The following is a 21,914-nucleotide window of genomic DNA, read 5'->3' on the forward strand; positions in this document are numbered from 1 at the left end:
AATTATTTTTCTATATCAGTCAATGATTCCAATCTGATGAGCAGTGTCCCATCTGTAGTCTCAGGTGCATGAAAACAATCTCATGCCCGTATTTTGAATCAACGCAGGAATGTTTTTTTCTGATGTCTAGGCCAACATTTATCCCCCATTAAAATAGAAAATTTAATCTCCTTCACAATTTTGAAAGAGTTGAAGTTTACAGAGTGAGGACGATGGGAGATTGGTCAGAAAAGTATTAGAATCATCTTGTAAGGAAGTGGCAAAAGGTTTGAAGATTTTAGCAATGATGCAGGCATGGGGTTTAGTGAAAATAATTGGATGTTAATCATTGGTGGGGGTGACAGGCTGAGCAAAAAATAATTTGTGCTTCTATTATGCTCTTCTACTTGCATGCAAATACGATTGAATTTTATCTTTGTCCCTTCCACTGTCTCTAAATTGTCAGACTGCTTGTCCAACATCCAGTGTCAGAGGAACAGAAGTTTCTCATAGTATAGTATTGATAGGACAGAAAATGTTGTCTCCAGTGGCAACACAAACCTCGTTTAGTAGGTAGAAGACAAAGAGTAGCAGCAAAAAAGGAAGAATATAGAGAATAATATTTCCGAGGGTTCTGAGTTAGCACTCCTCTCACTTTGCAGATGGACATAAATACCCTGGACTTTGCATCACAGAAACAATATTGAAATTTATTGAAGGCACCAAATTAGAAGATATAACAAATCATCACGTGCTCTGTGAAAGTCTGTGAGTAGATATAGAAAGGTCAGGAGAATGAGGAGAAAGTGGAAATATAGGGAAAATGTTAAATAATATAAGTAGAAATAGCATGAAGAATACCTTAAGTACTCATGTTTTAAATGGAATAGAGTGGCACACAGGTCGTTAAAGGTGTCAATGTTGAATTTACACACTATCATAATTACGTTGCAGTTGGAATACTACACACAGCATTGGAAATTTTTTAAAACAGGGAAGGTGCAACATGGTATCTTCATAAGATTTTCAAATCAGGTAAATAGTGAGGTTGTTTCTGTTGGCCAGTGCTTAATTCTTTATTATAAAGAATTGTAGAAACAATATTTTGATATTTTGAGAGTGAATGACATAGATGCTTCAAATAGTTATTGAACTGAAAAGTTGGATTGGACTGGATGATTTTTTTGGGGTAAAACATCACCTGAATGGCCAAATGGTCTGTTTCTATTTTCTATGATTCTGTGGAAATATGATTGTTAACACCATTATGCTTTGAGCCACACAATCGTAGAATCATAGAATCCCTACACTGTAAAAGCAGGCCATTTGGCTTATTGAGCCCAGACCAACCCTCTGAAGAGCATCCCACCCAGACCCAAATCCCTATTCTACCCCTGTAACCCAGCATTTCCCGTGGCTAGCCCACCTAACCTACACATCCCTGGAGACTATGGGCAATCCATCTAACCTGCACATTCTTAGACTGTGGGAGGAAATCAGAGCACCTGGACGAAACTCACACACTCACGGGGAGAATTGCAAACTCCACACAGGCAGTCGCCCGAGGGTGAAATCAGCTCGGGTCCCTGGCGCGCTGAGGCAGCAGTGCTAACCACTGAGCCACTATTAATCTTCACTGTATGCTTAAATTCAGTAGTTATTTCCAGAAACTAGTCAATTCAGAGTCCATGACCAAGATATTCATGATTCATGATTTGCCTCATCATGGGGTTTGTTGGAAATATTTTATTTGTTTTAAGACTAAACAAAAACATATTTGTTGTGGAGATGCAGAGATAACTACAATGTGCAGGGAAAAAGAAATCCCAGCAATGAAAAATAAATTTAAAACACATCTGTTGAAACGATTACTTGATGGTTGTCAGTACTGCAGAATTCAGTACTATATATTAAAGACAGTTGAAAATCCCAAGGTTACATTTTCCCAAGTTTATATTAATTATTTAGATAATGTTTTAGGGTACAAAAGTCCTTTTTACAGATTGGTCAAAAGTTTGATTCTCCATTTTACTGAGATTTTGGTCTTGTATTTGTTTTAAACCAGGAAAGGTTTGGAAACGATTTCCTTGAAATGGTTTGTTGAACAAGCAAACAAACAAACAAGGAGAATATAATTGTTCAGAAAGGAAAGCTGACTTATTAGGAATGACATCTCAAAGCAAAGCCGTTGTTTAAGTCTCAAGTGGAGTGAGACCTGGGTTCCAGACAAAGTTTATTTCTTTGCACAGTTCAGCCAATTTGTTTTATAAATCAGTAGATAGTACTGCCAAGTGATACACAGAACTCGTCATTCAATATTGTGATAAATGTATGGCTCTTTAATGCATTTGGTGAAATTTCTATCTACAGGAACTAGATGCGAAGAGGTTCTTAATTAAACCAAAATTTCAAGTATACATATATGTATTTGTGGTCAGCATTAGAAGTGTTAGCCTGGGCATGGGAATGCATTGGAGATATGGAATGGGGAAAGTGGTTGGGATGACATCGGGGATAGATGGAAGAGGGAATGGGGATGGCAATGGAGGAAGGAGTAGTTGAAAGATGTGATAGTATAAGGATGATCTAGAGGCTTGAAAGGAATGGAAAAGTATGGCACGAGAGGGGAAATGGCCTATGGACAAGAGTTTAAAGAAGTACCATGACAATAAGATACTAATTGCAACACAAATGTTTTTCAGATCTCTGCTAATATAAGAATATTTGTAACTATGTGTGAAAATGTACTAAATAACAAAACCTTGTCTTTTAAGTACAGTCAGATTTGTATACAGCACTTTTTTGCATTTTTAGAACAACCTGTGGGTAGTAATATTAGTGTAAAATACATAGAAAATTTAAAAAAGAATCTTTATACTGCAATTAAGTCATTTAATTTGTAATTAAAATTATTTACAAATCTTTTTTACTTAAATAATTAGTATGGTTAAACATAAGTGGTTTAATGTGCAGTACATATCAAATTTGTTAAAATTAATGCAACTAATTTAAGAATTCAGTGAAATTCCAAGGAAAGTTAGATATAACCCACGGTATTTAAATGCCAATTCTTAACAATGATGACTTAACTCTAAAGCATGTTTGTAAGGATAGACAATGAAGTTACATTTTGCGGACAAACTACATAAAGTTCTTTCCGCCCTTTATTCATTTTGGAGATGACTGTTCTAGTACTTGTGGTAAACCCTACCCATGTAGCACAATTGAAAGCATAAGCTAAATGTGGCTGCACACAAGATGTTTTAATCTATCTTGTGAGACAAGCAGGTTGATCAGTTAAGGATATGGAAAAAAGAGTGCTGATAATCAGAATAGGTCCACAGGGTTCATTTACTAGGACAAGTGAAGCTACATAACCTTAAGTCCAGCATCAATTCTGGTCTGTCAGTTCAACGCAAAACAAACATACTCTGATTACCATGGTAGTATTTGTGAAATATATTTGTGAATCACCTTGTGCCACAGACAGTAATGGTGTGTCAAAGGCCCATTAAATGACTCACCCTTGGATCAAATTGGAGTTTAGCAGACAATGGAGAGAGTCTAACGTGACCACAATTCTGTAATAGATTTCCATGGGCATTTTCATAATATGGAAGAAACTATTCAATCCTCTGTAGTCTTTCCAACAGCAGTTTGGAATTAAGTGATTCCATTTGTAATTTTTAAAAAATGTCTTCATTGTACATGGGCAACACATTTCTCTGTCCTGACTATTGATTGAGCTTCACAAGCATTGTGTGGCCGCACCCATTGAGGCCAGTGGTGAATATTCCAATCATTCCTGACTCAAGCTTTGTAAGTGGTGACGAGGGTTTAGAAGGATGTGCACTGAGCTGGACCAGCTATAATCTTGATGTGGCTGGCCAACCAAAGTTCTGATTAGTGAACATCCTTAAGGTATCGATGACGGGCTTCTTCGCGATGGTTGCATTGATAGCATTTGAGGGAAGATAACCAAGCTTATTCTCATTGGATGGGATCATGACTTGAGGCATGAATAAAGTCGCAAATAGTCCGCTCAAGTTTGGAGGTTATCCAGGACCTTACATAGATTGCAATCAGTTGCTTTAGTGGTGGAGAAGTTTGAATGGCACTTTGGAATCATCAATATATGGTCTGAATTTGGTAAGGTCATTGATCAAGTAGTTGGGGTTGGTTGGACCATAGAAATTGCCCTAGTGAGCTTTTTCAGTGATATCTGGTCTCTAAATATGACAGCTATTTTACTTTGCACCAGGTATGATGAGTTCCAGTCGCTGGAGGGTTTTTCCTTGGATCGCTATCGACATTTTTCGGGGTTTCCTTTGTGCAGTAAATGATCTAATGCTGCCTTAAGGTTGAGGTAGTTACTGTCATCTCTATCATTTGAAAACTTAAGTATACAAAACTGCAGATTTGGTTTTAACAATTAGACAGAAGTTTATTACATGTGAAAAGAATAAAAATAAACTAAGCCAAATTAAGGCATCTAAATGTAACACAGTTTGGTAGATTTCAAGATACATGGCAAAACAATGTTCTGTGTATTCTCCAACACTTTACAGTTAATCAAATTCCTAAGAAATTTTCCTTCCCCTATCAGATCTGAGGTTTGACTGAATAGCTTCTTGTCAGTGCAGGTCTCATGAGCTGTGAGGTCTTTTCCCTTTCTCTGTTTTTTAATAATCTGTAGGTTTCGAATCAAACCTTCCTGGTCTGGAAGTTTCACAAACTACAACTCTTACACTATGGTAACCTATTCCCTTGGCAGATGTGTACAATCTCCTTTTCTAGGTGAAACTACACTTGCATTTAACTTCAGTAAGGTCTCCATCGAACTTTATAAAAGCTTTGAACTGAAGATAAAAAAGCCTGCCTATGTTAAATTCTGATACAGCTAATGACTAATGTTTTCTCAATCTGGTTATAACCCCCACAGTACAAACAAACTTCCAGGAGGCCTGCTCCCTGACACATGTTGACCTAAAATCATGGTTCTGGAAAGATTGACCAATTTTTAACACCTTCACAAACATAGACTAACAGTCATATGCCACTAGTTTAAAATCAAACCCTTTTAAAACTATATAAAAATCACAGACCTTTAATCACGATTGCTGTGTTGATTTTCTTTTTGTTTTTAATATTCTCCAAATGATTTGAAACAGCCAGTTTATTTAGCTCACATATTTCTGTAGATAGATCCATGATTTTAATCTGACAGATGTTCACTGAATTCATGAAAATTAAAGTAAAATAAGATACAAAAATGACTGGTTATAAAGTGCTATGATAGCAATCTCTTTGAGGAGAAATTGTCCTTGTAATAGGTTTAGAATTCCTTTGGTCCAGTAACTGGGATTGCAACCATCACGTATTGCTGAGAAGTTTGTCTCCCATTGTTCAAAGAATATCCAGAGTTACACCAGATGAATCTCTATGCAGAATACAGAGAAATTGACGTATTATCTTTCCAAATTCCAAATTTCTATGTGTACTAATCAGAATATTTATAATTAAATACATAGTGTGGGAACACCAGAACCCAGTGAGGTTGTTCCAGCACAAATGTGGTTTGCCCTAAAAATAAGTCTACTTCAATATAAGGCAGATCTAGGCAGCCCAGAGATCAAATAAGGGAAGTAACTGGTCCCTATCCAGTTCAGTAACTGGTTTAGTCCTGAAAAAGCTGAAGATATTGCAAGACTTTGGCTTTTCTAAATAATGAACAAAGAATTAGCCCAATTCCTCAGAAACGGTCATAAGAATATAAACCTCCAATATTGGATACAGACATCATAGTAAGCACACTGATTCTACTTTATGTACCAGAGGTGTTCACACACATTGTTGAACCAATTAAAAGCACTTTTCTGATATCACATATCAAACTTTTTTACGAGAATGGAAGATGGGGAAATGGATTGTTTACTAGAGTAAGGCAATGCAAACTACTTCATTCTTCAAAACACCTACTTTGCTTCCTGTTTTCCCTGTCAATATAATTAAACCCAATGCTATCATGGTCGAAGAGAACTCCAGGCTAAATAACTCTGGTCTTTTCCCATTTTTTTGGACAATTCCAAAGTCCTGAAAGTCATGTTCTGCTTATCTTCCTTGGATTTTCTGTGAGTATGTGGAAGTCGGGTGCTGGATAGAGTTGCACTGGCATATCAAATTTAGAGCTTTTAGGCATTGGAATGGTGATACGTTGAGAACTTCAGAGAAACAAACTTGCAGATAGCTAGATAAAATGTCCTTTTAAATTTTCCTAATGTGATGTGGGTTTGTACTGTATTGTTATTATTGGGGAACTTAGGTTCTTATGAAGAAAAAATAGTCACTCTAGTTTAGTTTTCAGTTTTGAAAAGTGATTTTTTTTTTAATGTGAACGTCAGAAATAGTAATTTGACACACAAAACTACGTATTGCTGAATGTAGACACATTTCGTGAAAGCTTTTTGTCTTGCATTCGATAGGGCATTTCTCTAAAATACAAATTCAAAGGGAAAGCCAACCGCATGAAAGGAGATTACTTGGCAAGTGGACTGTGGTTGGTAGAGGCATTGCCATAGAGAATGCATCTATTGATGCTGTTGACAATTAATAGCTAGGCTTTGTTAAAATTTTAAACCAGGAGGTTGTTTGCATTAATGAAGACAGCATTGCCAAGAAAGCAATGGCTTAAGATATATGGCTCAATTGTTTAACTGGAAAGTTAATTGCTGAATGTTTACAGAGTTGAGTTTAATGACCTACACGGAAACAAACAACCAGAACCATTGACAATGCAGTGTGGAGCTGAAGGATCACGGTGGCCAGGTAGCATCAGAGGAGCAGCAAAGTTCACATTTCAGTTCAGGACCTTTCTTCAGAAATGGGGAGGGGGTAGAGAGCTCAGAAATAAGTAGAGAGAGGAGGGGTGGAGCTGGGGAAAGGTAGGTGGGATGGTGATAGGTGAATGCAGGAAGAGAGTGGTGGGGATTGGTCAGTACGATAGGTTCAGCAGATAGGTGGGAGAGAAGATGGCGAAAATACCATGCAACGGCTGCTACAAACATTACATTGAACAGACAGGAAGGAAACTAGCCATCAGAATATACGAATATCAGCTAGCAGCAAAACGACACAACAAACTTTCCCTAATATCAGTACACTTGGGCAATGAAGGCCATCAGTTTAACTGGGACAACGTCACCATAGTAGCCCAAGCCAAACATAGATACACACAGGAATTCCTAGAGGCACGATTCTCAACCCATAATGCAATCAACAAACATATAGAATTGGACCCCATATATAAACTCATACAGAACAAAACTGGAAATGACACAACATACCGTAATGGACTGGACAGTATAAATTCCAAGCGGAATAGAGCAACATCACTTCATCAGAGGCCTCACTGATGATGTTACCTAGCATGGTGACAAAATGTCTGAACAAAAACACGCCAGCTCTGCGAGCAAGTCAACAACCTAACCCACAACCTGAGCTACAAATCTTCGCAAAAACCTTAAAGGAACCAATAGTTTGAGTATAAGAGAAGTCATACGAGCAGAGGGCAGTTTTTAGTTTGTAGAAGTTTCCATGCTATGAGAGTTTCATTTGTAGAGGTCTTGGGCTATGAGAACTTATAGAAACCTAGTTTCAGACCTGAAAAGAAATCTTACACTGTTTCAACAGTCCAAGGAAAAGGGCTCGCAAGAATTAGTTGAGTAAGAAATTAAAGAGTTAAGATAGAATTGATACTTTATTAGGATTGAGTGTCTATAAAGGGTATTGCTGGGAAAAAGGTCGAATATTTTTACTACTGCTCATGGTAAGATCTTTCTAAGTTATCATAAATAGCTAGGATGTTTTTCTTTTTGTGTAATAAGCTTGTGTTCTAGTGTTAAAGGAAGATTATAGCCACATGTGAATATGTCCAGTGACTGACCACCATATTAACCAAACTGCAAAACTAAAACTTAAGATCTATTAAACCTGGTTTCATTCTGATTAGACTTGTTCAGTATTGCCATTTGCTGGATCACAACATTGGCATTTTAATTTAACATTTTGTGAGGATGTACTTACTAAGCTTTTGATCCCTCTGGGGGAGGGAACTGAAAACAAAAGATAGTAATGAATAATGTTTAGAAAAACACACTCAGAGGAACACAAGTGTAATTTTTTTTGATATCACCAAAAACAGTTTCCTGTCCAAAGAAAAATCACCATTTATAATGTTAGTGCCCAAAGATTGCCACATGCTGCAACAGTCATATAGTGATACTTTATAATGTTCAATACAATTGGGTCCTAGGTGCCTTTCAAGTGTCATTATTGAACTAGCTGCCAATGATTAAGACCTGCATGGATCTGTCAGTTTTGTAAGAAGCTGTCTCACCACAGGATGAATCATTTCTCCGCTTAACAGTGACAGTTTAGCTGAGATTAAGATTTCACAAAAAAGGGAAATTGCAGGGTAAATCTCAAGCTTTTCCCTATAAATTCCAAGAGTACAGAATATCAGTACATTGTGCTAGAGGCCGCATAGTGCAGGCTTTTACAATACGGTGACAGGTCCCAGAAGTAATGTTGAAACGTTACAGACTAAAATAAGCAATTTAAATGAAGAGTGTTAAAAGGTTCCAAGGGTATAGCCTGTTTATATTAATTTGAATTTCCAACTCCATTGGGATATGAGTAAAGCAATACTTGGCAGACCTCATTTTCTTCTGAAACCAAAGCACTTTGTGAAACATTGCGTGATAGCTTTATAAGCTATATTCGTGCAAGAGACGAACCCTGTGGATCAGCCCTACTTAGATATATTACTCAATTTTTCATCTGGATTTGGCTACAGTTGAAGAACAAAACAACTGGCATCTATGTTTTAGCTTATAATTTACTAAGTGCTGGCAGGGAACTGCAAATATAACACTAATTTTATTACAAAAATTGTTGCTTCCATCAGGTTTATGTTTTTTTTAAATACATTAAAGCTTTATATTTATTTCACTATGGTACAATTCTGTAAAATATCCTTGTTCACTTTCTACTAAAATTTCAAGCATTCGTTTTTTTCAAAGCCTGTTTTTGCCAAGGAAAACTAATTCTAAGGGAATTTATGTGCGTATGTAAGTTGGCAATGGGCAACACTTTTGGTCACTGGAGGCATTTCCGTGTTATTATTTGTACAACTGGCCAGACCTAAGCAATGGATCTTAAGACTTAAATACCCAGTTTACTCTGGAGTAAAATATATTGCTCATGATTGTGTTTTCCTCTCTTAACTACTGCCAGATCCGACCAGATTTTAAAGAGTTTAGCTAAATTACGGGAAAATAGTTCTGTCACGGACTCTTCACTATGAAGGTGAAAAGTGGGCTTTCTAGAAGTTATTGTAAGGATAGCTGTGTTTATTTTGTATGTATTCTCTGGAACAGAATTATTAATACTTCTGAATTGTAAACGTATTATACTAAGGGGAAAGCCATCAATTTAGATTTTTCTCCGTAAAGTTTAAACAAGTGCATTTTCTAATTTTTTAAGTTGAGAATCAATGTCTGGGAGAATGCATACAAAGTGCAACTATTTTCTTAGACTCTACACATCACTCAAATCATGTATGGATAAATGATTTGCAGCAGTAAAACTTACATGCAATTCCGCCCTATGTATAGAAACACATTGTCTCTTCAGATCTTAAGATCTTTTAACTTGTTTCATTCTTGACATCCATCACTTGGAACTCACTTTGAGCATATTTTAACTATGCAGAGATATGAAGGGATGATAAGTGATCAACTTGGGGAGGGGTTTGTAAAATACATTCAGGCATATTGTTTAGGATACCTGACAGTACTGCAGCTTGTATAATAAATTAATTAGAATGAATTAGAAGCAAATAAGTGACCTCAAAATAGGAGGATGCCAAGAGCAGTGATCATAATTGGGTTTACAGCTATAGGTATTATGATCCCCAAAGGGACTGATTTTTGTTAAGAATTGAATTTCCAGTTAATAGCATAAAAAGGATGCGCAACAAGATTTCATGTTTTAAGATTTTTACTCTTACAAATGATGATTTTTGTAGTAACTTACACTTTAGACTAGAGAAAGTAACATTTATCTTTTATATTTATAACTCATTGCATACTCTGTAGAATTACAGACCTTATTGTAAGTAGTCCAGAGTCACTTTGAGCTTCCAATAGGTTCACATTTTTTGGTTTCAGTGAATAGCACTTTTGAAAAATTGTCTCCAGGTGTTCTCTTCAGTTTATCAAGAGATTCTCCAATCCATAACCAGCTATTATTCTTCTTCTGTCATTGCCACATGCGGATGAATGTACCAGATTCTTCAGATATCTGCAGCTCAAGTTTCTTTGACCAGAGATGTCACACTTTGGTACCTGGAGAAGATTCTGCAGTCCCTTCTGTCTGTTGTCCACACGAACTGCAGTTATTTTCCACTGTCTCTTTCTCTTCTGCCCAAACACTCGGAATCTATTTTACTTTTGCAGCAGTTTCTCTTGCCCTTTCTTCCTAAATGTGAGAATATTTTGCACCTTGCTCGGTAGATCCCTTGACTTAAGCAGGCTTGTTGTCAGGCTTGATTTGGAATGGTGACATGATCCCTTCATTTTATTTTGAATATAAAGGCACAGTTTAGATATGACATAATATTAACATAGATTAAGGATAAAAACAATAGGAAACAAACAAATTTCAGAAATTTTCCCCATGCAGATGGCCTAAAGGCCCTCTGCTTCTTCCTGTCCCGCAGGCCCGACCAGTCCCCCTCCACTGACACCCTCATCCGCTTAGCCGAACTCGTCCTCACCCTCAACACTCCAGCATCGGCAGTTCCTACTATCTCTGTAACAAATTTCAGAAATGACCATTCTGAAACAAAGTAAACTATCTTATAATAAGGAATAAAAATGATGCTCAGCATATTCCCATTGTATTTACAAGACAAGTAAAAGAAGAATTATATACGAACATCCAAATTGGGGTCAGAACCAGGACATTCGGTCTCTCAAGCCTGCTCTACCATTTGATAAAATCATAGCTGATCTGATTGTGAACTCAACTTCACTTTCCTGCCTACCTGTTATAACTTTTAAATTCCTTGTTGTTCAAGAACCTATCTACCTTTGCCTTACAAAATATTCAATTACAACTCTTTCCAATGGTCTGTAGGGAGAGAGAGTTCCACACACTCCCAACTTTCTAAGAGGAAAAAGAAGTCTCCTCATCTCCATCTTAAATGGAAGACCCTTTAATTTTAAACATTCTCTAGTTTTGGTCTGTCCCACAAGGGAGAGTAGATCCTTTCAGTACATCCTCTCAGTAGTCATCTTTTCAATTTCTCCTCATCTCCCTGTGATAGTAGGCAATGAAGAAGATTATCTGAGATCACAAAGAGATCTCCCTGAGAGAGGGGTCTCAGTGACACCAGTCAGTGTACAGATATCTCCCTGTGACAGTGGACAGTAAAGAAGATTATCAGAGATTACAAAGAGATCTTGATCAGTTGTGTCAATGGGCTGAGGAGTGACAGATGGAGTTTAACAAGATGTAGAGCTGGATGAACACAGCAGGCCAAGCAGCATCAAAGAGCAGGAACGCCCATCAGAATGAGGGTCTAGGCCTGAAACGTCAGCTTTCCTGCTCCTGTGATGCTGCTTGGCCTGCTGTGTTCATCCAGCTCTACACCTTGTTATCTCAGATTTTCCAGCATCTGCAGTTCCTACTCTCTCAGATGGAGTTTAACTTGGTTAAATACGAGGTATGCGTTTTGGTAAAACAAACAAGGACAGGACTTATTCAAGTAAAATTAGAGCCTTGGGTAGTGTTGTAGAACAGAGAGACCTAGCGGTTCAGGGGTAATGATTTGACATTTGCATCACATTGTGATAGGATGGTTAAGAAGGTGTTTAGCATGTTCGTCATCATTGCTCGGACCTTTGAATATAGGAGTTGAGACGTCATATTTAGGTTGTACAGGACGTTGGTGAGGCCTCTTCTGAAGTACTGTGTGCAGTTCTGGTTGCCCTCTTATAGGAAGGATATTATTAAATTGGAGAGGGTGCAGAAAATATTTACCAGGATGTTTCCAGGAATGGAGGTTTTGAGTTATGAGGAGAGGCTGGATAGGTGGGACTTTTTCTTCACTGGGGCATAGGAGGTTGAGGGGTGACCTTATAGAGATTTGTAAAATTACAAGGGGTATAAATAAGGTGAATGATAAGTGTCTTTTCCCAAGGGTGGGGTATTTCAAGATTAGGTGGCATGCTTTTAATGTGATAGGACAGAGATTAAAAAGAAAACATGAGGAGCAACTTTTTTTTTAAAACACAGAATGGTTTGTATGTGGAATGAACATCCAGAGGAACTGGTGGATGTGGGTACAGTTATAACATTTAAAAGACATGTGGATAAGTCCATGATTAAGAAATGTTTAGACAGTTCTGGACCAGACACAGGCAGGTGGGGCTAGTTTGGTTCGGGATCATGTTTGGCACTGACTGGTTGGACCGAATGGTCTGTTTCTGTGCTCTGTAAGGTGCCCTCTCATTCTTCTAAATTCCAATGGATGCAGGTCTAACCATCTAACCTTTCTTCATATGACAACCCCATCATCCCAGGTATAAATTAAGTGAGCCTTCTCTGAATTGCTACTTTTTCAGTTATGTCCATTTTTTTAAAAATAAGGAGACCAAAACTGTACATAGTTGCCAATGCCCTACAAAACCGCGGTAAAACATCCCTTCTTTTATATTCCATTGTTCTTGTAATAATAGATGTAACGTATTTGAATTTTCATGAATCTTTTCATAGAACAGAAACATTAACGTTGTCAATATTGAAGTGGCAGTATGAATGAAGGGATTGCTTGATAGTACGCAGTTGAGATAACTAATTACTTCTTAAATTAGAAAGATGTAGCTGGTAGCTTTGACACAAAGGGTCATACTGAAATTTCACGTTGTCCATTTACATAAGTTATTGAGATCGATGACCAGATAGCTTCCTCAACATCAGCCAATATATAGTGAGGGAACATGGAAACTGAGAAGAAAAATATTTGGTAATTGTTTTACATGTTATGGATATGTATTCTGTGAAAAACCAAAGGATTGGCATAATCTTCAGAAGAACAGAGGAATAGAACATTATGGGTGTCCTGAGAAATAGATCCTTCAAAGTAGGATTGCACCTGGATGAAGTGTAAAAAAAATCTAAATAGGTTTCTGTAGTGGAAGCACTCAGCGTCAAGTGCAAAGTGTGATTGTCAGCCTGTAAAATACATTGGTTAGATTTCAGTATTGTGTCTTGCTATTCGATTTTTAGAAAAAAGATAAAATTCATTAAGATGCAATGTCAGTTCACTTAGTGCAAATAGTTAATGGTGGTCAGCATTATGGTTAAGCAATAAAACTTGCACTATATTCAAAAAATTAAAGGCTATCAAGAAGGGAAATTTAAATATGTATTGTTACGGTAGTTTCAACATGACTGTGAAAGGCATTCATGCACTTCACTGACTTTAAATTTGTGATGTCTATAGATATACATGTATAAGTTGACTGGACACATAAGACAGTCCATTTTTCAATTCCAAAAATCATGTTTAGGTCTATGCCATTTGTATAAGTACACACCTCCCTCCCAACTTGCATCTTCAAAAAAGTGGTGTAGTCACATTAGGGATCAACCCCAGAGATGAATGTGTCATTCACCTTATAAGTTGGGATGGGATCAAGTAGGTAATAACGATCCATGTTGCCAAGGAGATGCATGGAAATTAAAGAAACATCCACAGAGAGTGAACTATGTGTGCTGAATTAAAAAACATGGGTCTTTCAGCAAATATAATGAAGTACAAATGGGTCCAAGCTGAAAATCATAACATTTGCTACCTTGTTGAATCAGTGTTCTGCAGCAAGGGAGTTTAGTGAAAGTGATTAAGGGTACGAGAATGGAAGGAGAACGAATCTGCCCTGACAGAAATGCCCAAGGCTAAATGTTCCAAGACAATAGGAAGCTAACTGCAGGCCTGATCTTGAGAAGCAAAACAAAGAACTGTGGATGCTGGAAATCTGAACCAAAAACAGAAATTTCTGGAGAAACTCAGCAGGTCTGGCAGTCTCTGTGGAGGGAAAGCAGAGTTAATATTTCGAGTCCAGTGACTCTTCTTCAGAACTTAAATCTGGTTTGTCTCCACAGATGCTGCTCCAGCAGTTTCTGATTTTAAAAGCATGTATTTGAATGGGTCCTCAAAAATTGTAAGAATGGTTGCATCATTACCATAAATGCAATGCGCATAGGTGCACATAATTGGGCCAAATCAATCTCTGATTTCAGCGAAGATTTCAGAGCAACAGCTAATAGGTTTAGCAGCTTTATGGAACAAAAATGTTTAGTCTTGGAACAGACCAAAATGCTCAGAGACTACCAAAAGACCTTGGTGCCAAAATTACCAGTTTCTGATGATTAATCATCAGATAGTAGCAAAGACAATAAGTATACATCATGTTACATTGGCAATATAGATGACCTGTCTATAAAATTTGTGATATAACCAGCATCTAATTGTGGAGTGGACATGTTTAGCAGTTGTGCTTGTGAAAACTACAAAGATAAGGCAATATTTTTGGTGGCACTCTTCTGCAAGGCCAACAGAACAAAAGTAAAGCTATTCTATTTTCAAATTAAATTTGAAAAGTCAAATTTCAAATGTAAAATCAAGGCAAAAATCAAGTTTCCTGCAGGAGATTTTGTATGCGCTCATGATGATGGTTGATTGAATGAGAATGGGATGAAATTATAATCAATAATATAAAGTGGCTGACACAAAGCTTATTAGTGTGGGATATGTTCAGATCCTATATCAACGTGAGATCAAGTCGTGCCTGTGGAATAAAGGTAATATCCATTTGTAGTTATATCGGGGGTCTAATATCTGTAGTTTAACCATTGGATGCATACCTCAACAGCCATTTAAGGATCTTGTTTGTGCCAAATGGAATAAGTGGATGGATCCTGGAGAAAATCCCTTCACAAATAGTGGAAATATGCATGTTGCCCTGTTTGATATTTTGTATGGTTTCCCAAACTGGAATGTTACCAGCGATCAAACTTTCATCATATCATTCAAAAGATGCAGATTATCCAGCGATTCCTGTGGAGGGGTGGTTCTGAAATTGAAAGTACTAAATCTGATCTGTAGCGAGAGCTATGTGATGAAAGCCAAAATTACTCTGTATGAATTTGATGAATTCTTTCATCAGATTCAAATGCCAGTGAACTTGACAGTCTGTGAAATGTTTTGATTGTAGTTAAAGATTAGAATTAATGAATTCATTAAAATGAGCCATATGGATTTAATATGAATTTGCTAGTGTTTTCTTCACATTTTGCAATGGCCACCATGCATACAACATCGGTAATACTCATATATCGCATATAATTGACCCCCTTTTGTTTGGATTTTTCGAGACATCGAAGGTCAACTTTTATGACATGTTCTATAGTATTTGGAATTAAGCCCTGAATTCTGAGAGAAATGGTATGAGATTTTGTGGAGCAGCTGTGTTTGATACTTCACAGTATAACTTGAGTTTATAACAATTCAAGATTAAAGATTTCTCAGGGGACACACTTTGTATGCATAGTTTTGCAGGACACAAACTTCTCTTGGCAGTAATATAAAAGAGTTCAAGATCAGTAGATGCAGTATAAATAATGTGGCATAATGTTTAAAATTATGAAACTACTACAGGCATAAAAGTAAGTTTATATAGGATTTTGTTTTCAAAATAGTATTAGAATGTGGAACATTATTCCCTTTAAACTACCTTTTCAAACCTCCCCTTGCTGTCTGTCTTCCTCCCTGCTCCCATGCCTGTGTGAATACCATGAGAGGTTAAGAAGTATTTCAATGGAAATATATAATACTTGACAGTTTGAAAAGATACCAAATAGCTGTCTTCAATGACCCAGTGATTATCGTGATATGGAGAAACTTTGTGTTAGCCAATGCATTGCTACTGTGAATGGTTTAGAAATTGAACTGAAGCCATCTGATGCACCATCTGTTACACATGGCTGTATGACAGTTTTTTAGAACCTCAGCCAGTCTGGCAGCGTCTGTGGAGAGAAAGCAGAGTCAGGTTCAGTGACCCTTTTTAAGAATGATGTGGAGATGCTGGTGTTGGACTGGAGTGGACAAGGTCAGAAATCACACGACACCAGGTTTATTTGAAAACACAAGCTTTCAAAGCCTCAGTCGTCCTTCAGGCGTAAGTGAGAGAGGTAGTATCAAACACAGAATTTATAAGTATAAGATCAAAGGTTCACACCATTGATGAGGATATACTAAACGAACCTAAGATGCTGTTAAATCTACGGATGAATGGACACCGCGCAACAATCGGCAGACAGGAATGCTCCCTCCCAGTGGGGGAACACTTCAGTGGTGAAGGACATTCGGCCTCTGATCTTCAGGTAAATGTCCTCCAGGTTGGGCTTCAGGATACACAACAACGCAGAGTCACCGAGCAGAGGCTGATAGCCAAGTTTGGTCCCACAAGGACGGCCTCAACTGGGAACTTGGGTTCAAGTTGCACTACAGGTGACCCCACCCCACTCTACACTCTCTCACACAAGCATACATACATAAACACACCTCACCCACTCACACAAACAGTCTCCCTCTCTCCCTCTCTATCTCAATTACACACACACACACGCACACACACATGCACACATAATCTTTCTTCCCCCCTACACACACACACTCTCTCCCCCTCTCACATACACACACACTCACTGTCTCACACACACTCTCTGTCCCTGTCTGTGTCTCTCTCTCTCTCTCTCTCACACACGCACACCTGAACCTATGGGGTGAATTTGTATTTGCAGATACATTTTATTTTGTTCAAAAAGCACACAATTTATAGACAGTCAGTCAATGTAAGAAATAAAACTAGTCTGACTCCAAACCAAAATGCAAACAGATTCTTAACAAGGCCTCACATCGAGCATGCATTGTCTGACCTAGAATGTCACCTCTTCTTTACACTGATAAAACCTTTAGTTCTGTCAGGACTGTGACTTGTAAGGAATTCAGGGATTTACATATACATATTAATCAATTAAAATCTTCTAACTGATTTAAAGATTTAACAGCATCTTAGATTCGTTTGGTACATCCTCATCAATTGTGATGTTCTTAAGAATGATTGTAGCTAAGAAAAGCTGGGGGCTGGGGAGAGAAGGGGAGGAGAAGGAGGTCGAGTTGGAGCCCTCAGAGAGAGAGAGAGAGAGAAAACAGCAGTTGAACAAACAAAAAAAAATCATAGAATCCTTACAGTGTGGGAACAGGCCCTTCGGCCCAACAAGTCCACACTGACCCTCAGAGCATCCCACCCAGACCCATTCCCCTAATCTACAAATCCCTGAACACTATGGGCAATTTAGCATGGCCAATCTACCTAGCCTGCACATCTTTGGACTTTGGGAGGAAACCAGAGCGCCCAGAGGAAACCCACACAGACAGGGAGAGAATGTGCAAACTCCACACAGACAGTTGCCCGAGGGTGGAATCAAACCCAGATCCCTGACGCTGTGAGGCAGCATTGCTAACCACTGACCCACCGTGCTGCCCTAATGGAAATGGATAATGGTGAGCAGGGGAGAAAGAAAATCTGCTGATGTGGACCATCAGTGGATGAAAATGGGTTGGGTGTGATGAAAGCAGCTCATGTAACAAAGAGGCCTGGGGTGTACGAGTTGGTAAAAGACACCACTTTTTAGAGAGTACCCAGCAAAGAGTGTATGAAACACTCACAGTTGTGTGTTAGTTGGAAGTGCCTTAAAATCTGTATTTGGTCTATCACTGTTGGTTTGTCCACTATTTATTGACAATTTGAACTTTATGGACATTGGCTAGAATATTAAGTACCATCAACATTATCCATAAATAAATTGGTGATGAACTAGATCAACATATATTATAGCACTACAATCTCTAAATTCAATTTATTTTGTTCTTCTCTTTTCCTCATTTTTGTCTTGTTTATTCTTCATGTCTCTTTTCTATCTCTCACTGTTTTCTCCATCTCTCCTTCTCTTTGCAATACATAAGAATTTAATCTCTCAGCTGTTGTAGATTGCATTTTCATATTTTTAAGGAATTACATGTATTCAATTCAAATTATAAAGCAAGTATTATTGATTTGCCTACACAGGCACAAAATTTATTTTATAAAAAATATTTTTTTCAGGAACATTTCAACATCATTGCCAATGGAATGAATTGCGTGGTTGATGGCACAGTCCCACCCAGTTCTGGACTCTCTAGTTCCAGTGCATTGGTTTGCTGTGCAGGTCTCATTACGATGGTTGCCAATCAGAAGGTTCTATCAAAGGTAAAATCTGTCTATACTGTCTCATATATCAGAAATGAGTGTTGTTTTTCATTGCGCACCCTTTCAGCAGCAATTGGCAGTTATGTACTGCCTTTGACATAGAAAGGATTCAAGGTACAACGAGTAGCAGAAAAGTTAATGGAGATGAAAGTCTACTCAAAAGAAATTTATGAATTTGTGAAGAAAATGTGGTGGAACTAGACAGAGTCACTCAAATAAAAGCAAAATAAAAGCAACTGTGGATTAGAAATCTGAAATGAAAACAGAAAGTACTGGAGAACTCAGCAGGTCTGGCAGTGTCTACAGAGAGGGAAACAGTTAACGTTTTGAATCTGGTTCCCTAACTTTCCACTGAGGCACTTTATAATCATTAGTACTGAATTTTGAGTTCCACAACTTCAGAGTATGATCTCGGTACTCTATTTTTCTTACATAACCCACTCTTCCCCAGTTGTGAGTTGTTGGTTTCTTATCGGCTTTGCTATTAGCAGAGAGGACCCATTTTCTTCTTTTCACAGCTAACATTTTACACCTGTTTTACGCATATCTCCCCCTCACCATCATTATCAGTATCTGCCTTTTTTCCTATGGGCACCCTCACAAATGTCTTTCAACCCCCAACCCATCTACAGATGCTATTAAACCCTGCTGAGTTTTGCAAGAACTTTCTGTTTTAATTTTATAACTTAGTAAGTAAATCACCTATCAGTCGCAGGGCTGCTGTCTCATTAAGAGAAATGACTGATGGTGGTTCAGCCTGAGGGTCATCCTGCAAGAGGTAAGGGAGACGTTGAGAAGGAGAATCCTTTGTGGTAACCACAGCTGGTGTTAGAATTGTACCTGTGCTGTTGGTGTCATTCTGCAAACTAGCCGTCCTGCCAATTAAGTGAACTGACTCCTACTTGGTTTTAATAAAAACTGGTCAAACTTTAAGTAACTTAATAGAGCCAAACGTACAAATAGGGCGGCATCAGTGGTTAGCACTGCTGCCTCACAGCATCAGGGACCCGGGTTCAATTCCACCCTTGGGCGACTGCCTGTGTGGAGTTTGCACATTCTCCCGTTGTCTGCGTGGGTTTCCTCCGGGTTCTCTGGTTTCCTCCCACAGTCCAAAGATGTGCAGGCTAGGCGGATTGGCCATGCTAAATTGCCCATAGTGTCCAGGGATGTGTAGATTAGGAGGATAGGTCCGGGGGAATGCTCTGAGTGTTGGTGTGGACTTGTTGGGCCGATGGCCTGTTTCCACACTGCAGGGATTCTATGAACTATTCTATACTGTGTCTTGCAGTTTCCCCACATGATATGTCCTGATCTTGTTCATGCTGTTATGTGAAATTGTATCTTGATGTGAAGTTGGTAGTCTTTCGATTCTGGCACTTTGGCCCGGACAGGGCACCGTTTCCCAAGACTCTAAGGGCATTTTGTCGGATCTGAGAATTCTATCTGCAGGATGAAAACGTGAACCAGGTGAAGGCAGTGTTTGAGAAAGGAGAAACAGGCTTCAAGTATGGGGCGGAGAGGGAAAATAGGGGTAGAAGGAGCCATAAAAGGGGTGTACATGGAGAAGGAGGCTGTGATGAGGGAAGGAGATGCAAGAAGAGTGTGTGGAGTGAAGGAAGCTACAAGAGATGTGAGTGGGGAGGAAGGAAGCTGTGGGAATGAGAAGGAGGCTGTAAGGGAAAATCAGCAGAAAAGGAGGCTGCAAGAGCAATGTGGTGGAAGAAAGAGTTATGAGATAGATATAGCAGAAGGAGGATCCTGTAAAAGGTGTAAAGGAGGAGAAGAAGAAGGCTGCAAGGGTGTTTTGGCAGAGAGAGAGATTCCAAAGGTAGGGGTAGAGCGAGACTGTAAACAAGCAAGAACTGTTTTAAACCTGTCAATAAAGAAATGCTTGGCTAACTGGTATCCAAGAAAATTTTAAATTGCCGAGGCAATGAATTTCTTGCAAGCCGATGTGGAATCACTAGTTTAGGGCTGCATAAATTTAGCATCGACTACTTCGGAAAAATGTCATGGAATCTACTGTAATAAACACTGACAGTTGTACAATTTAAACCTGAGATGCAGTAACTAGGATTGCAACTGCCTGCTTAAAATGTCACAGCTCTGTACCTGTGCTATGAAAACACAATAAGCTCTGATTTTACCAGTCTGCGGATGGTGTGTTTAGGGTGACTGCTTTTCTTGTGTAGAAATGTGTGTCATTTATTTGGAGAAAAACAACCTTTGCTAATATATGCCCCTTGTCTTGTATCAATTCAAGAACTGTGCTGATTAGGAAATTAATACTTTCATTGTGTGTTGTGCCCTTGAGTTTAATGAATAGTTGATAATTATTGAAGAATTATTCTAACTCTACTTCTGTGAGAATCTAAAGCACCCCATATATAACACAAATACAGGAAATATTGTTATCATGTGATAACATCATGTAACAAACAAGTTAGCGAGTCTGAAAAAGGAGCACCGAGAAACCACCAAGTAGCCCCAAAACAAAATGTGGCCCTTAAGAAAAACTCCAGCGGAGCCTATGAATAGGAAAATTATTTTGACTTGCAACATTTGATTTTAACCCTTGAAAGCCACTGAAGGCATTTAAACTATAAACCATCACGCCAACCAGTAGAATGTTGTTACTTTCAAAGAATGCATGCAATACAGTGGTTACATTTTTGTTGATGTATACTGTCTGTGATTTTCTTTGTTACGCATGTGTGTGTTTCTTTCCATTGCTGTTGCTTATATCGATCACTTTGCGCAAGTCAATTTGATAGCTTATTGAATGTTTAACTTCCTAGTTTGCTGTGTGTAAATACTTCCATGTGTTTGGCTGCATACTTGCCTGCCAACATCATTGCTGCAGCATAGCAAGCGATCCTGTTGACCTAGCTCCAGATTTAAACTTCTGCTGGGAAAAGGGAAAACTGTGTCACAAGTATCATTGGCTCTCTGTGGGCATCTTTCTTTGAGGTTGTTGGAAGCAAAATATGGGCCATGAATTTGTTAGATATACCTCCAGTAGATAGTTAATCCAGAAGAAAAAACATTTTCAGTACTTGTTCCAGTTCAGTGACATACAGCATTGACATATTTTCACTGTGCCAACTTTTATCTGAAGGTCCTAGTCCCAGGTGGCCAGATTTTCATAAATCTGGTACATTGAAGAGCCATGGAAAGATGTGACTCTGTGATGATTGACTTGTTGGGCACCCAATGTTAGAAGTCCACGGGAGGGAAAGTTTTCCTTAAGCTTAACAAGAAGTTCCCCCAGAATTTTCTAAGAGAAACCTTCATACCCAATTGTTTTACCTTGTTCAGTTGTGTACGCCCTGCGAATGAGTAATAGGTAAATGCCCTTTATTCTGAAGCTTACTCACTCAAGCTGTTATTAAAGAATTCAAAGTGGTAAACAAGTAATTTCAAGTTAATCATTAACTCTTCAGACACACGGAAAAGCCCATATATCACTTACTAAAAATTCAAAAATCCAAACTTAAA

At 38.3% G+C, this 21,914-nt stretch overlaps 1 protein-coding gene across 1 annotated transcript in view; it reads left to right on the top strand.

Moving 5' to 3' along the window:
• Positions 1-21,914, top strand: part of galk2 (galactokinase 2) — a 115,364-nt gene that overhangs the window by 22,271 nt on the left and 71,179 nt on the right. The window contains exon 5 of the mRNA XM_048615834.1: positions 18,273-18,416. Within this exon, the coding sequence (XP_048471791.1) occupies positions 18,273-18,416 (144 nt within the window). The remainder of the gene's footprint in view (positions 1-18,272; positions 18,417-21,914) is intronic.

This window comes from Rhincodon typus, chromosome 33 (genome assembly GCF_021869965.1).
Source record: "Rhincodon typus isolate 14 chromosome 33, sRhiTyp1.1, whole genome shotgun sequence".
NCBI lineage: Eukaryota > Metazoa > Chordata > Chondrichthyes > Orectolobiformes > Rhincodontidae > Rhincodon > Rhincodon typus.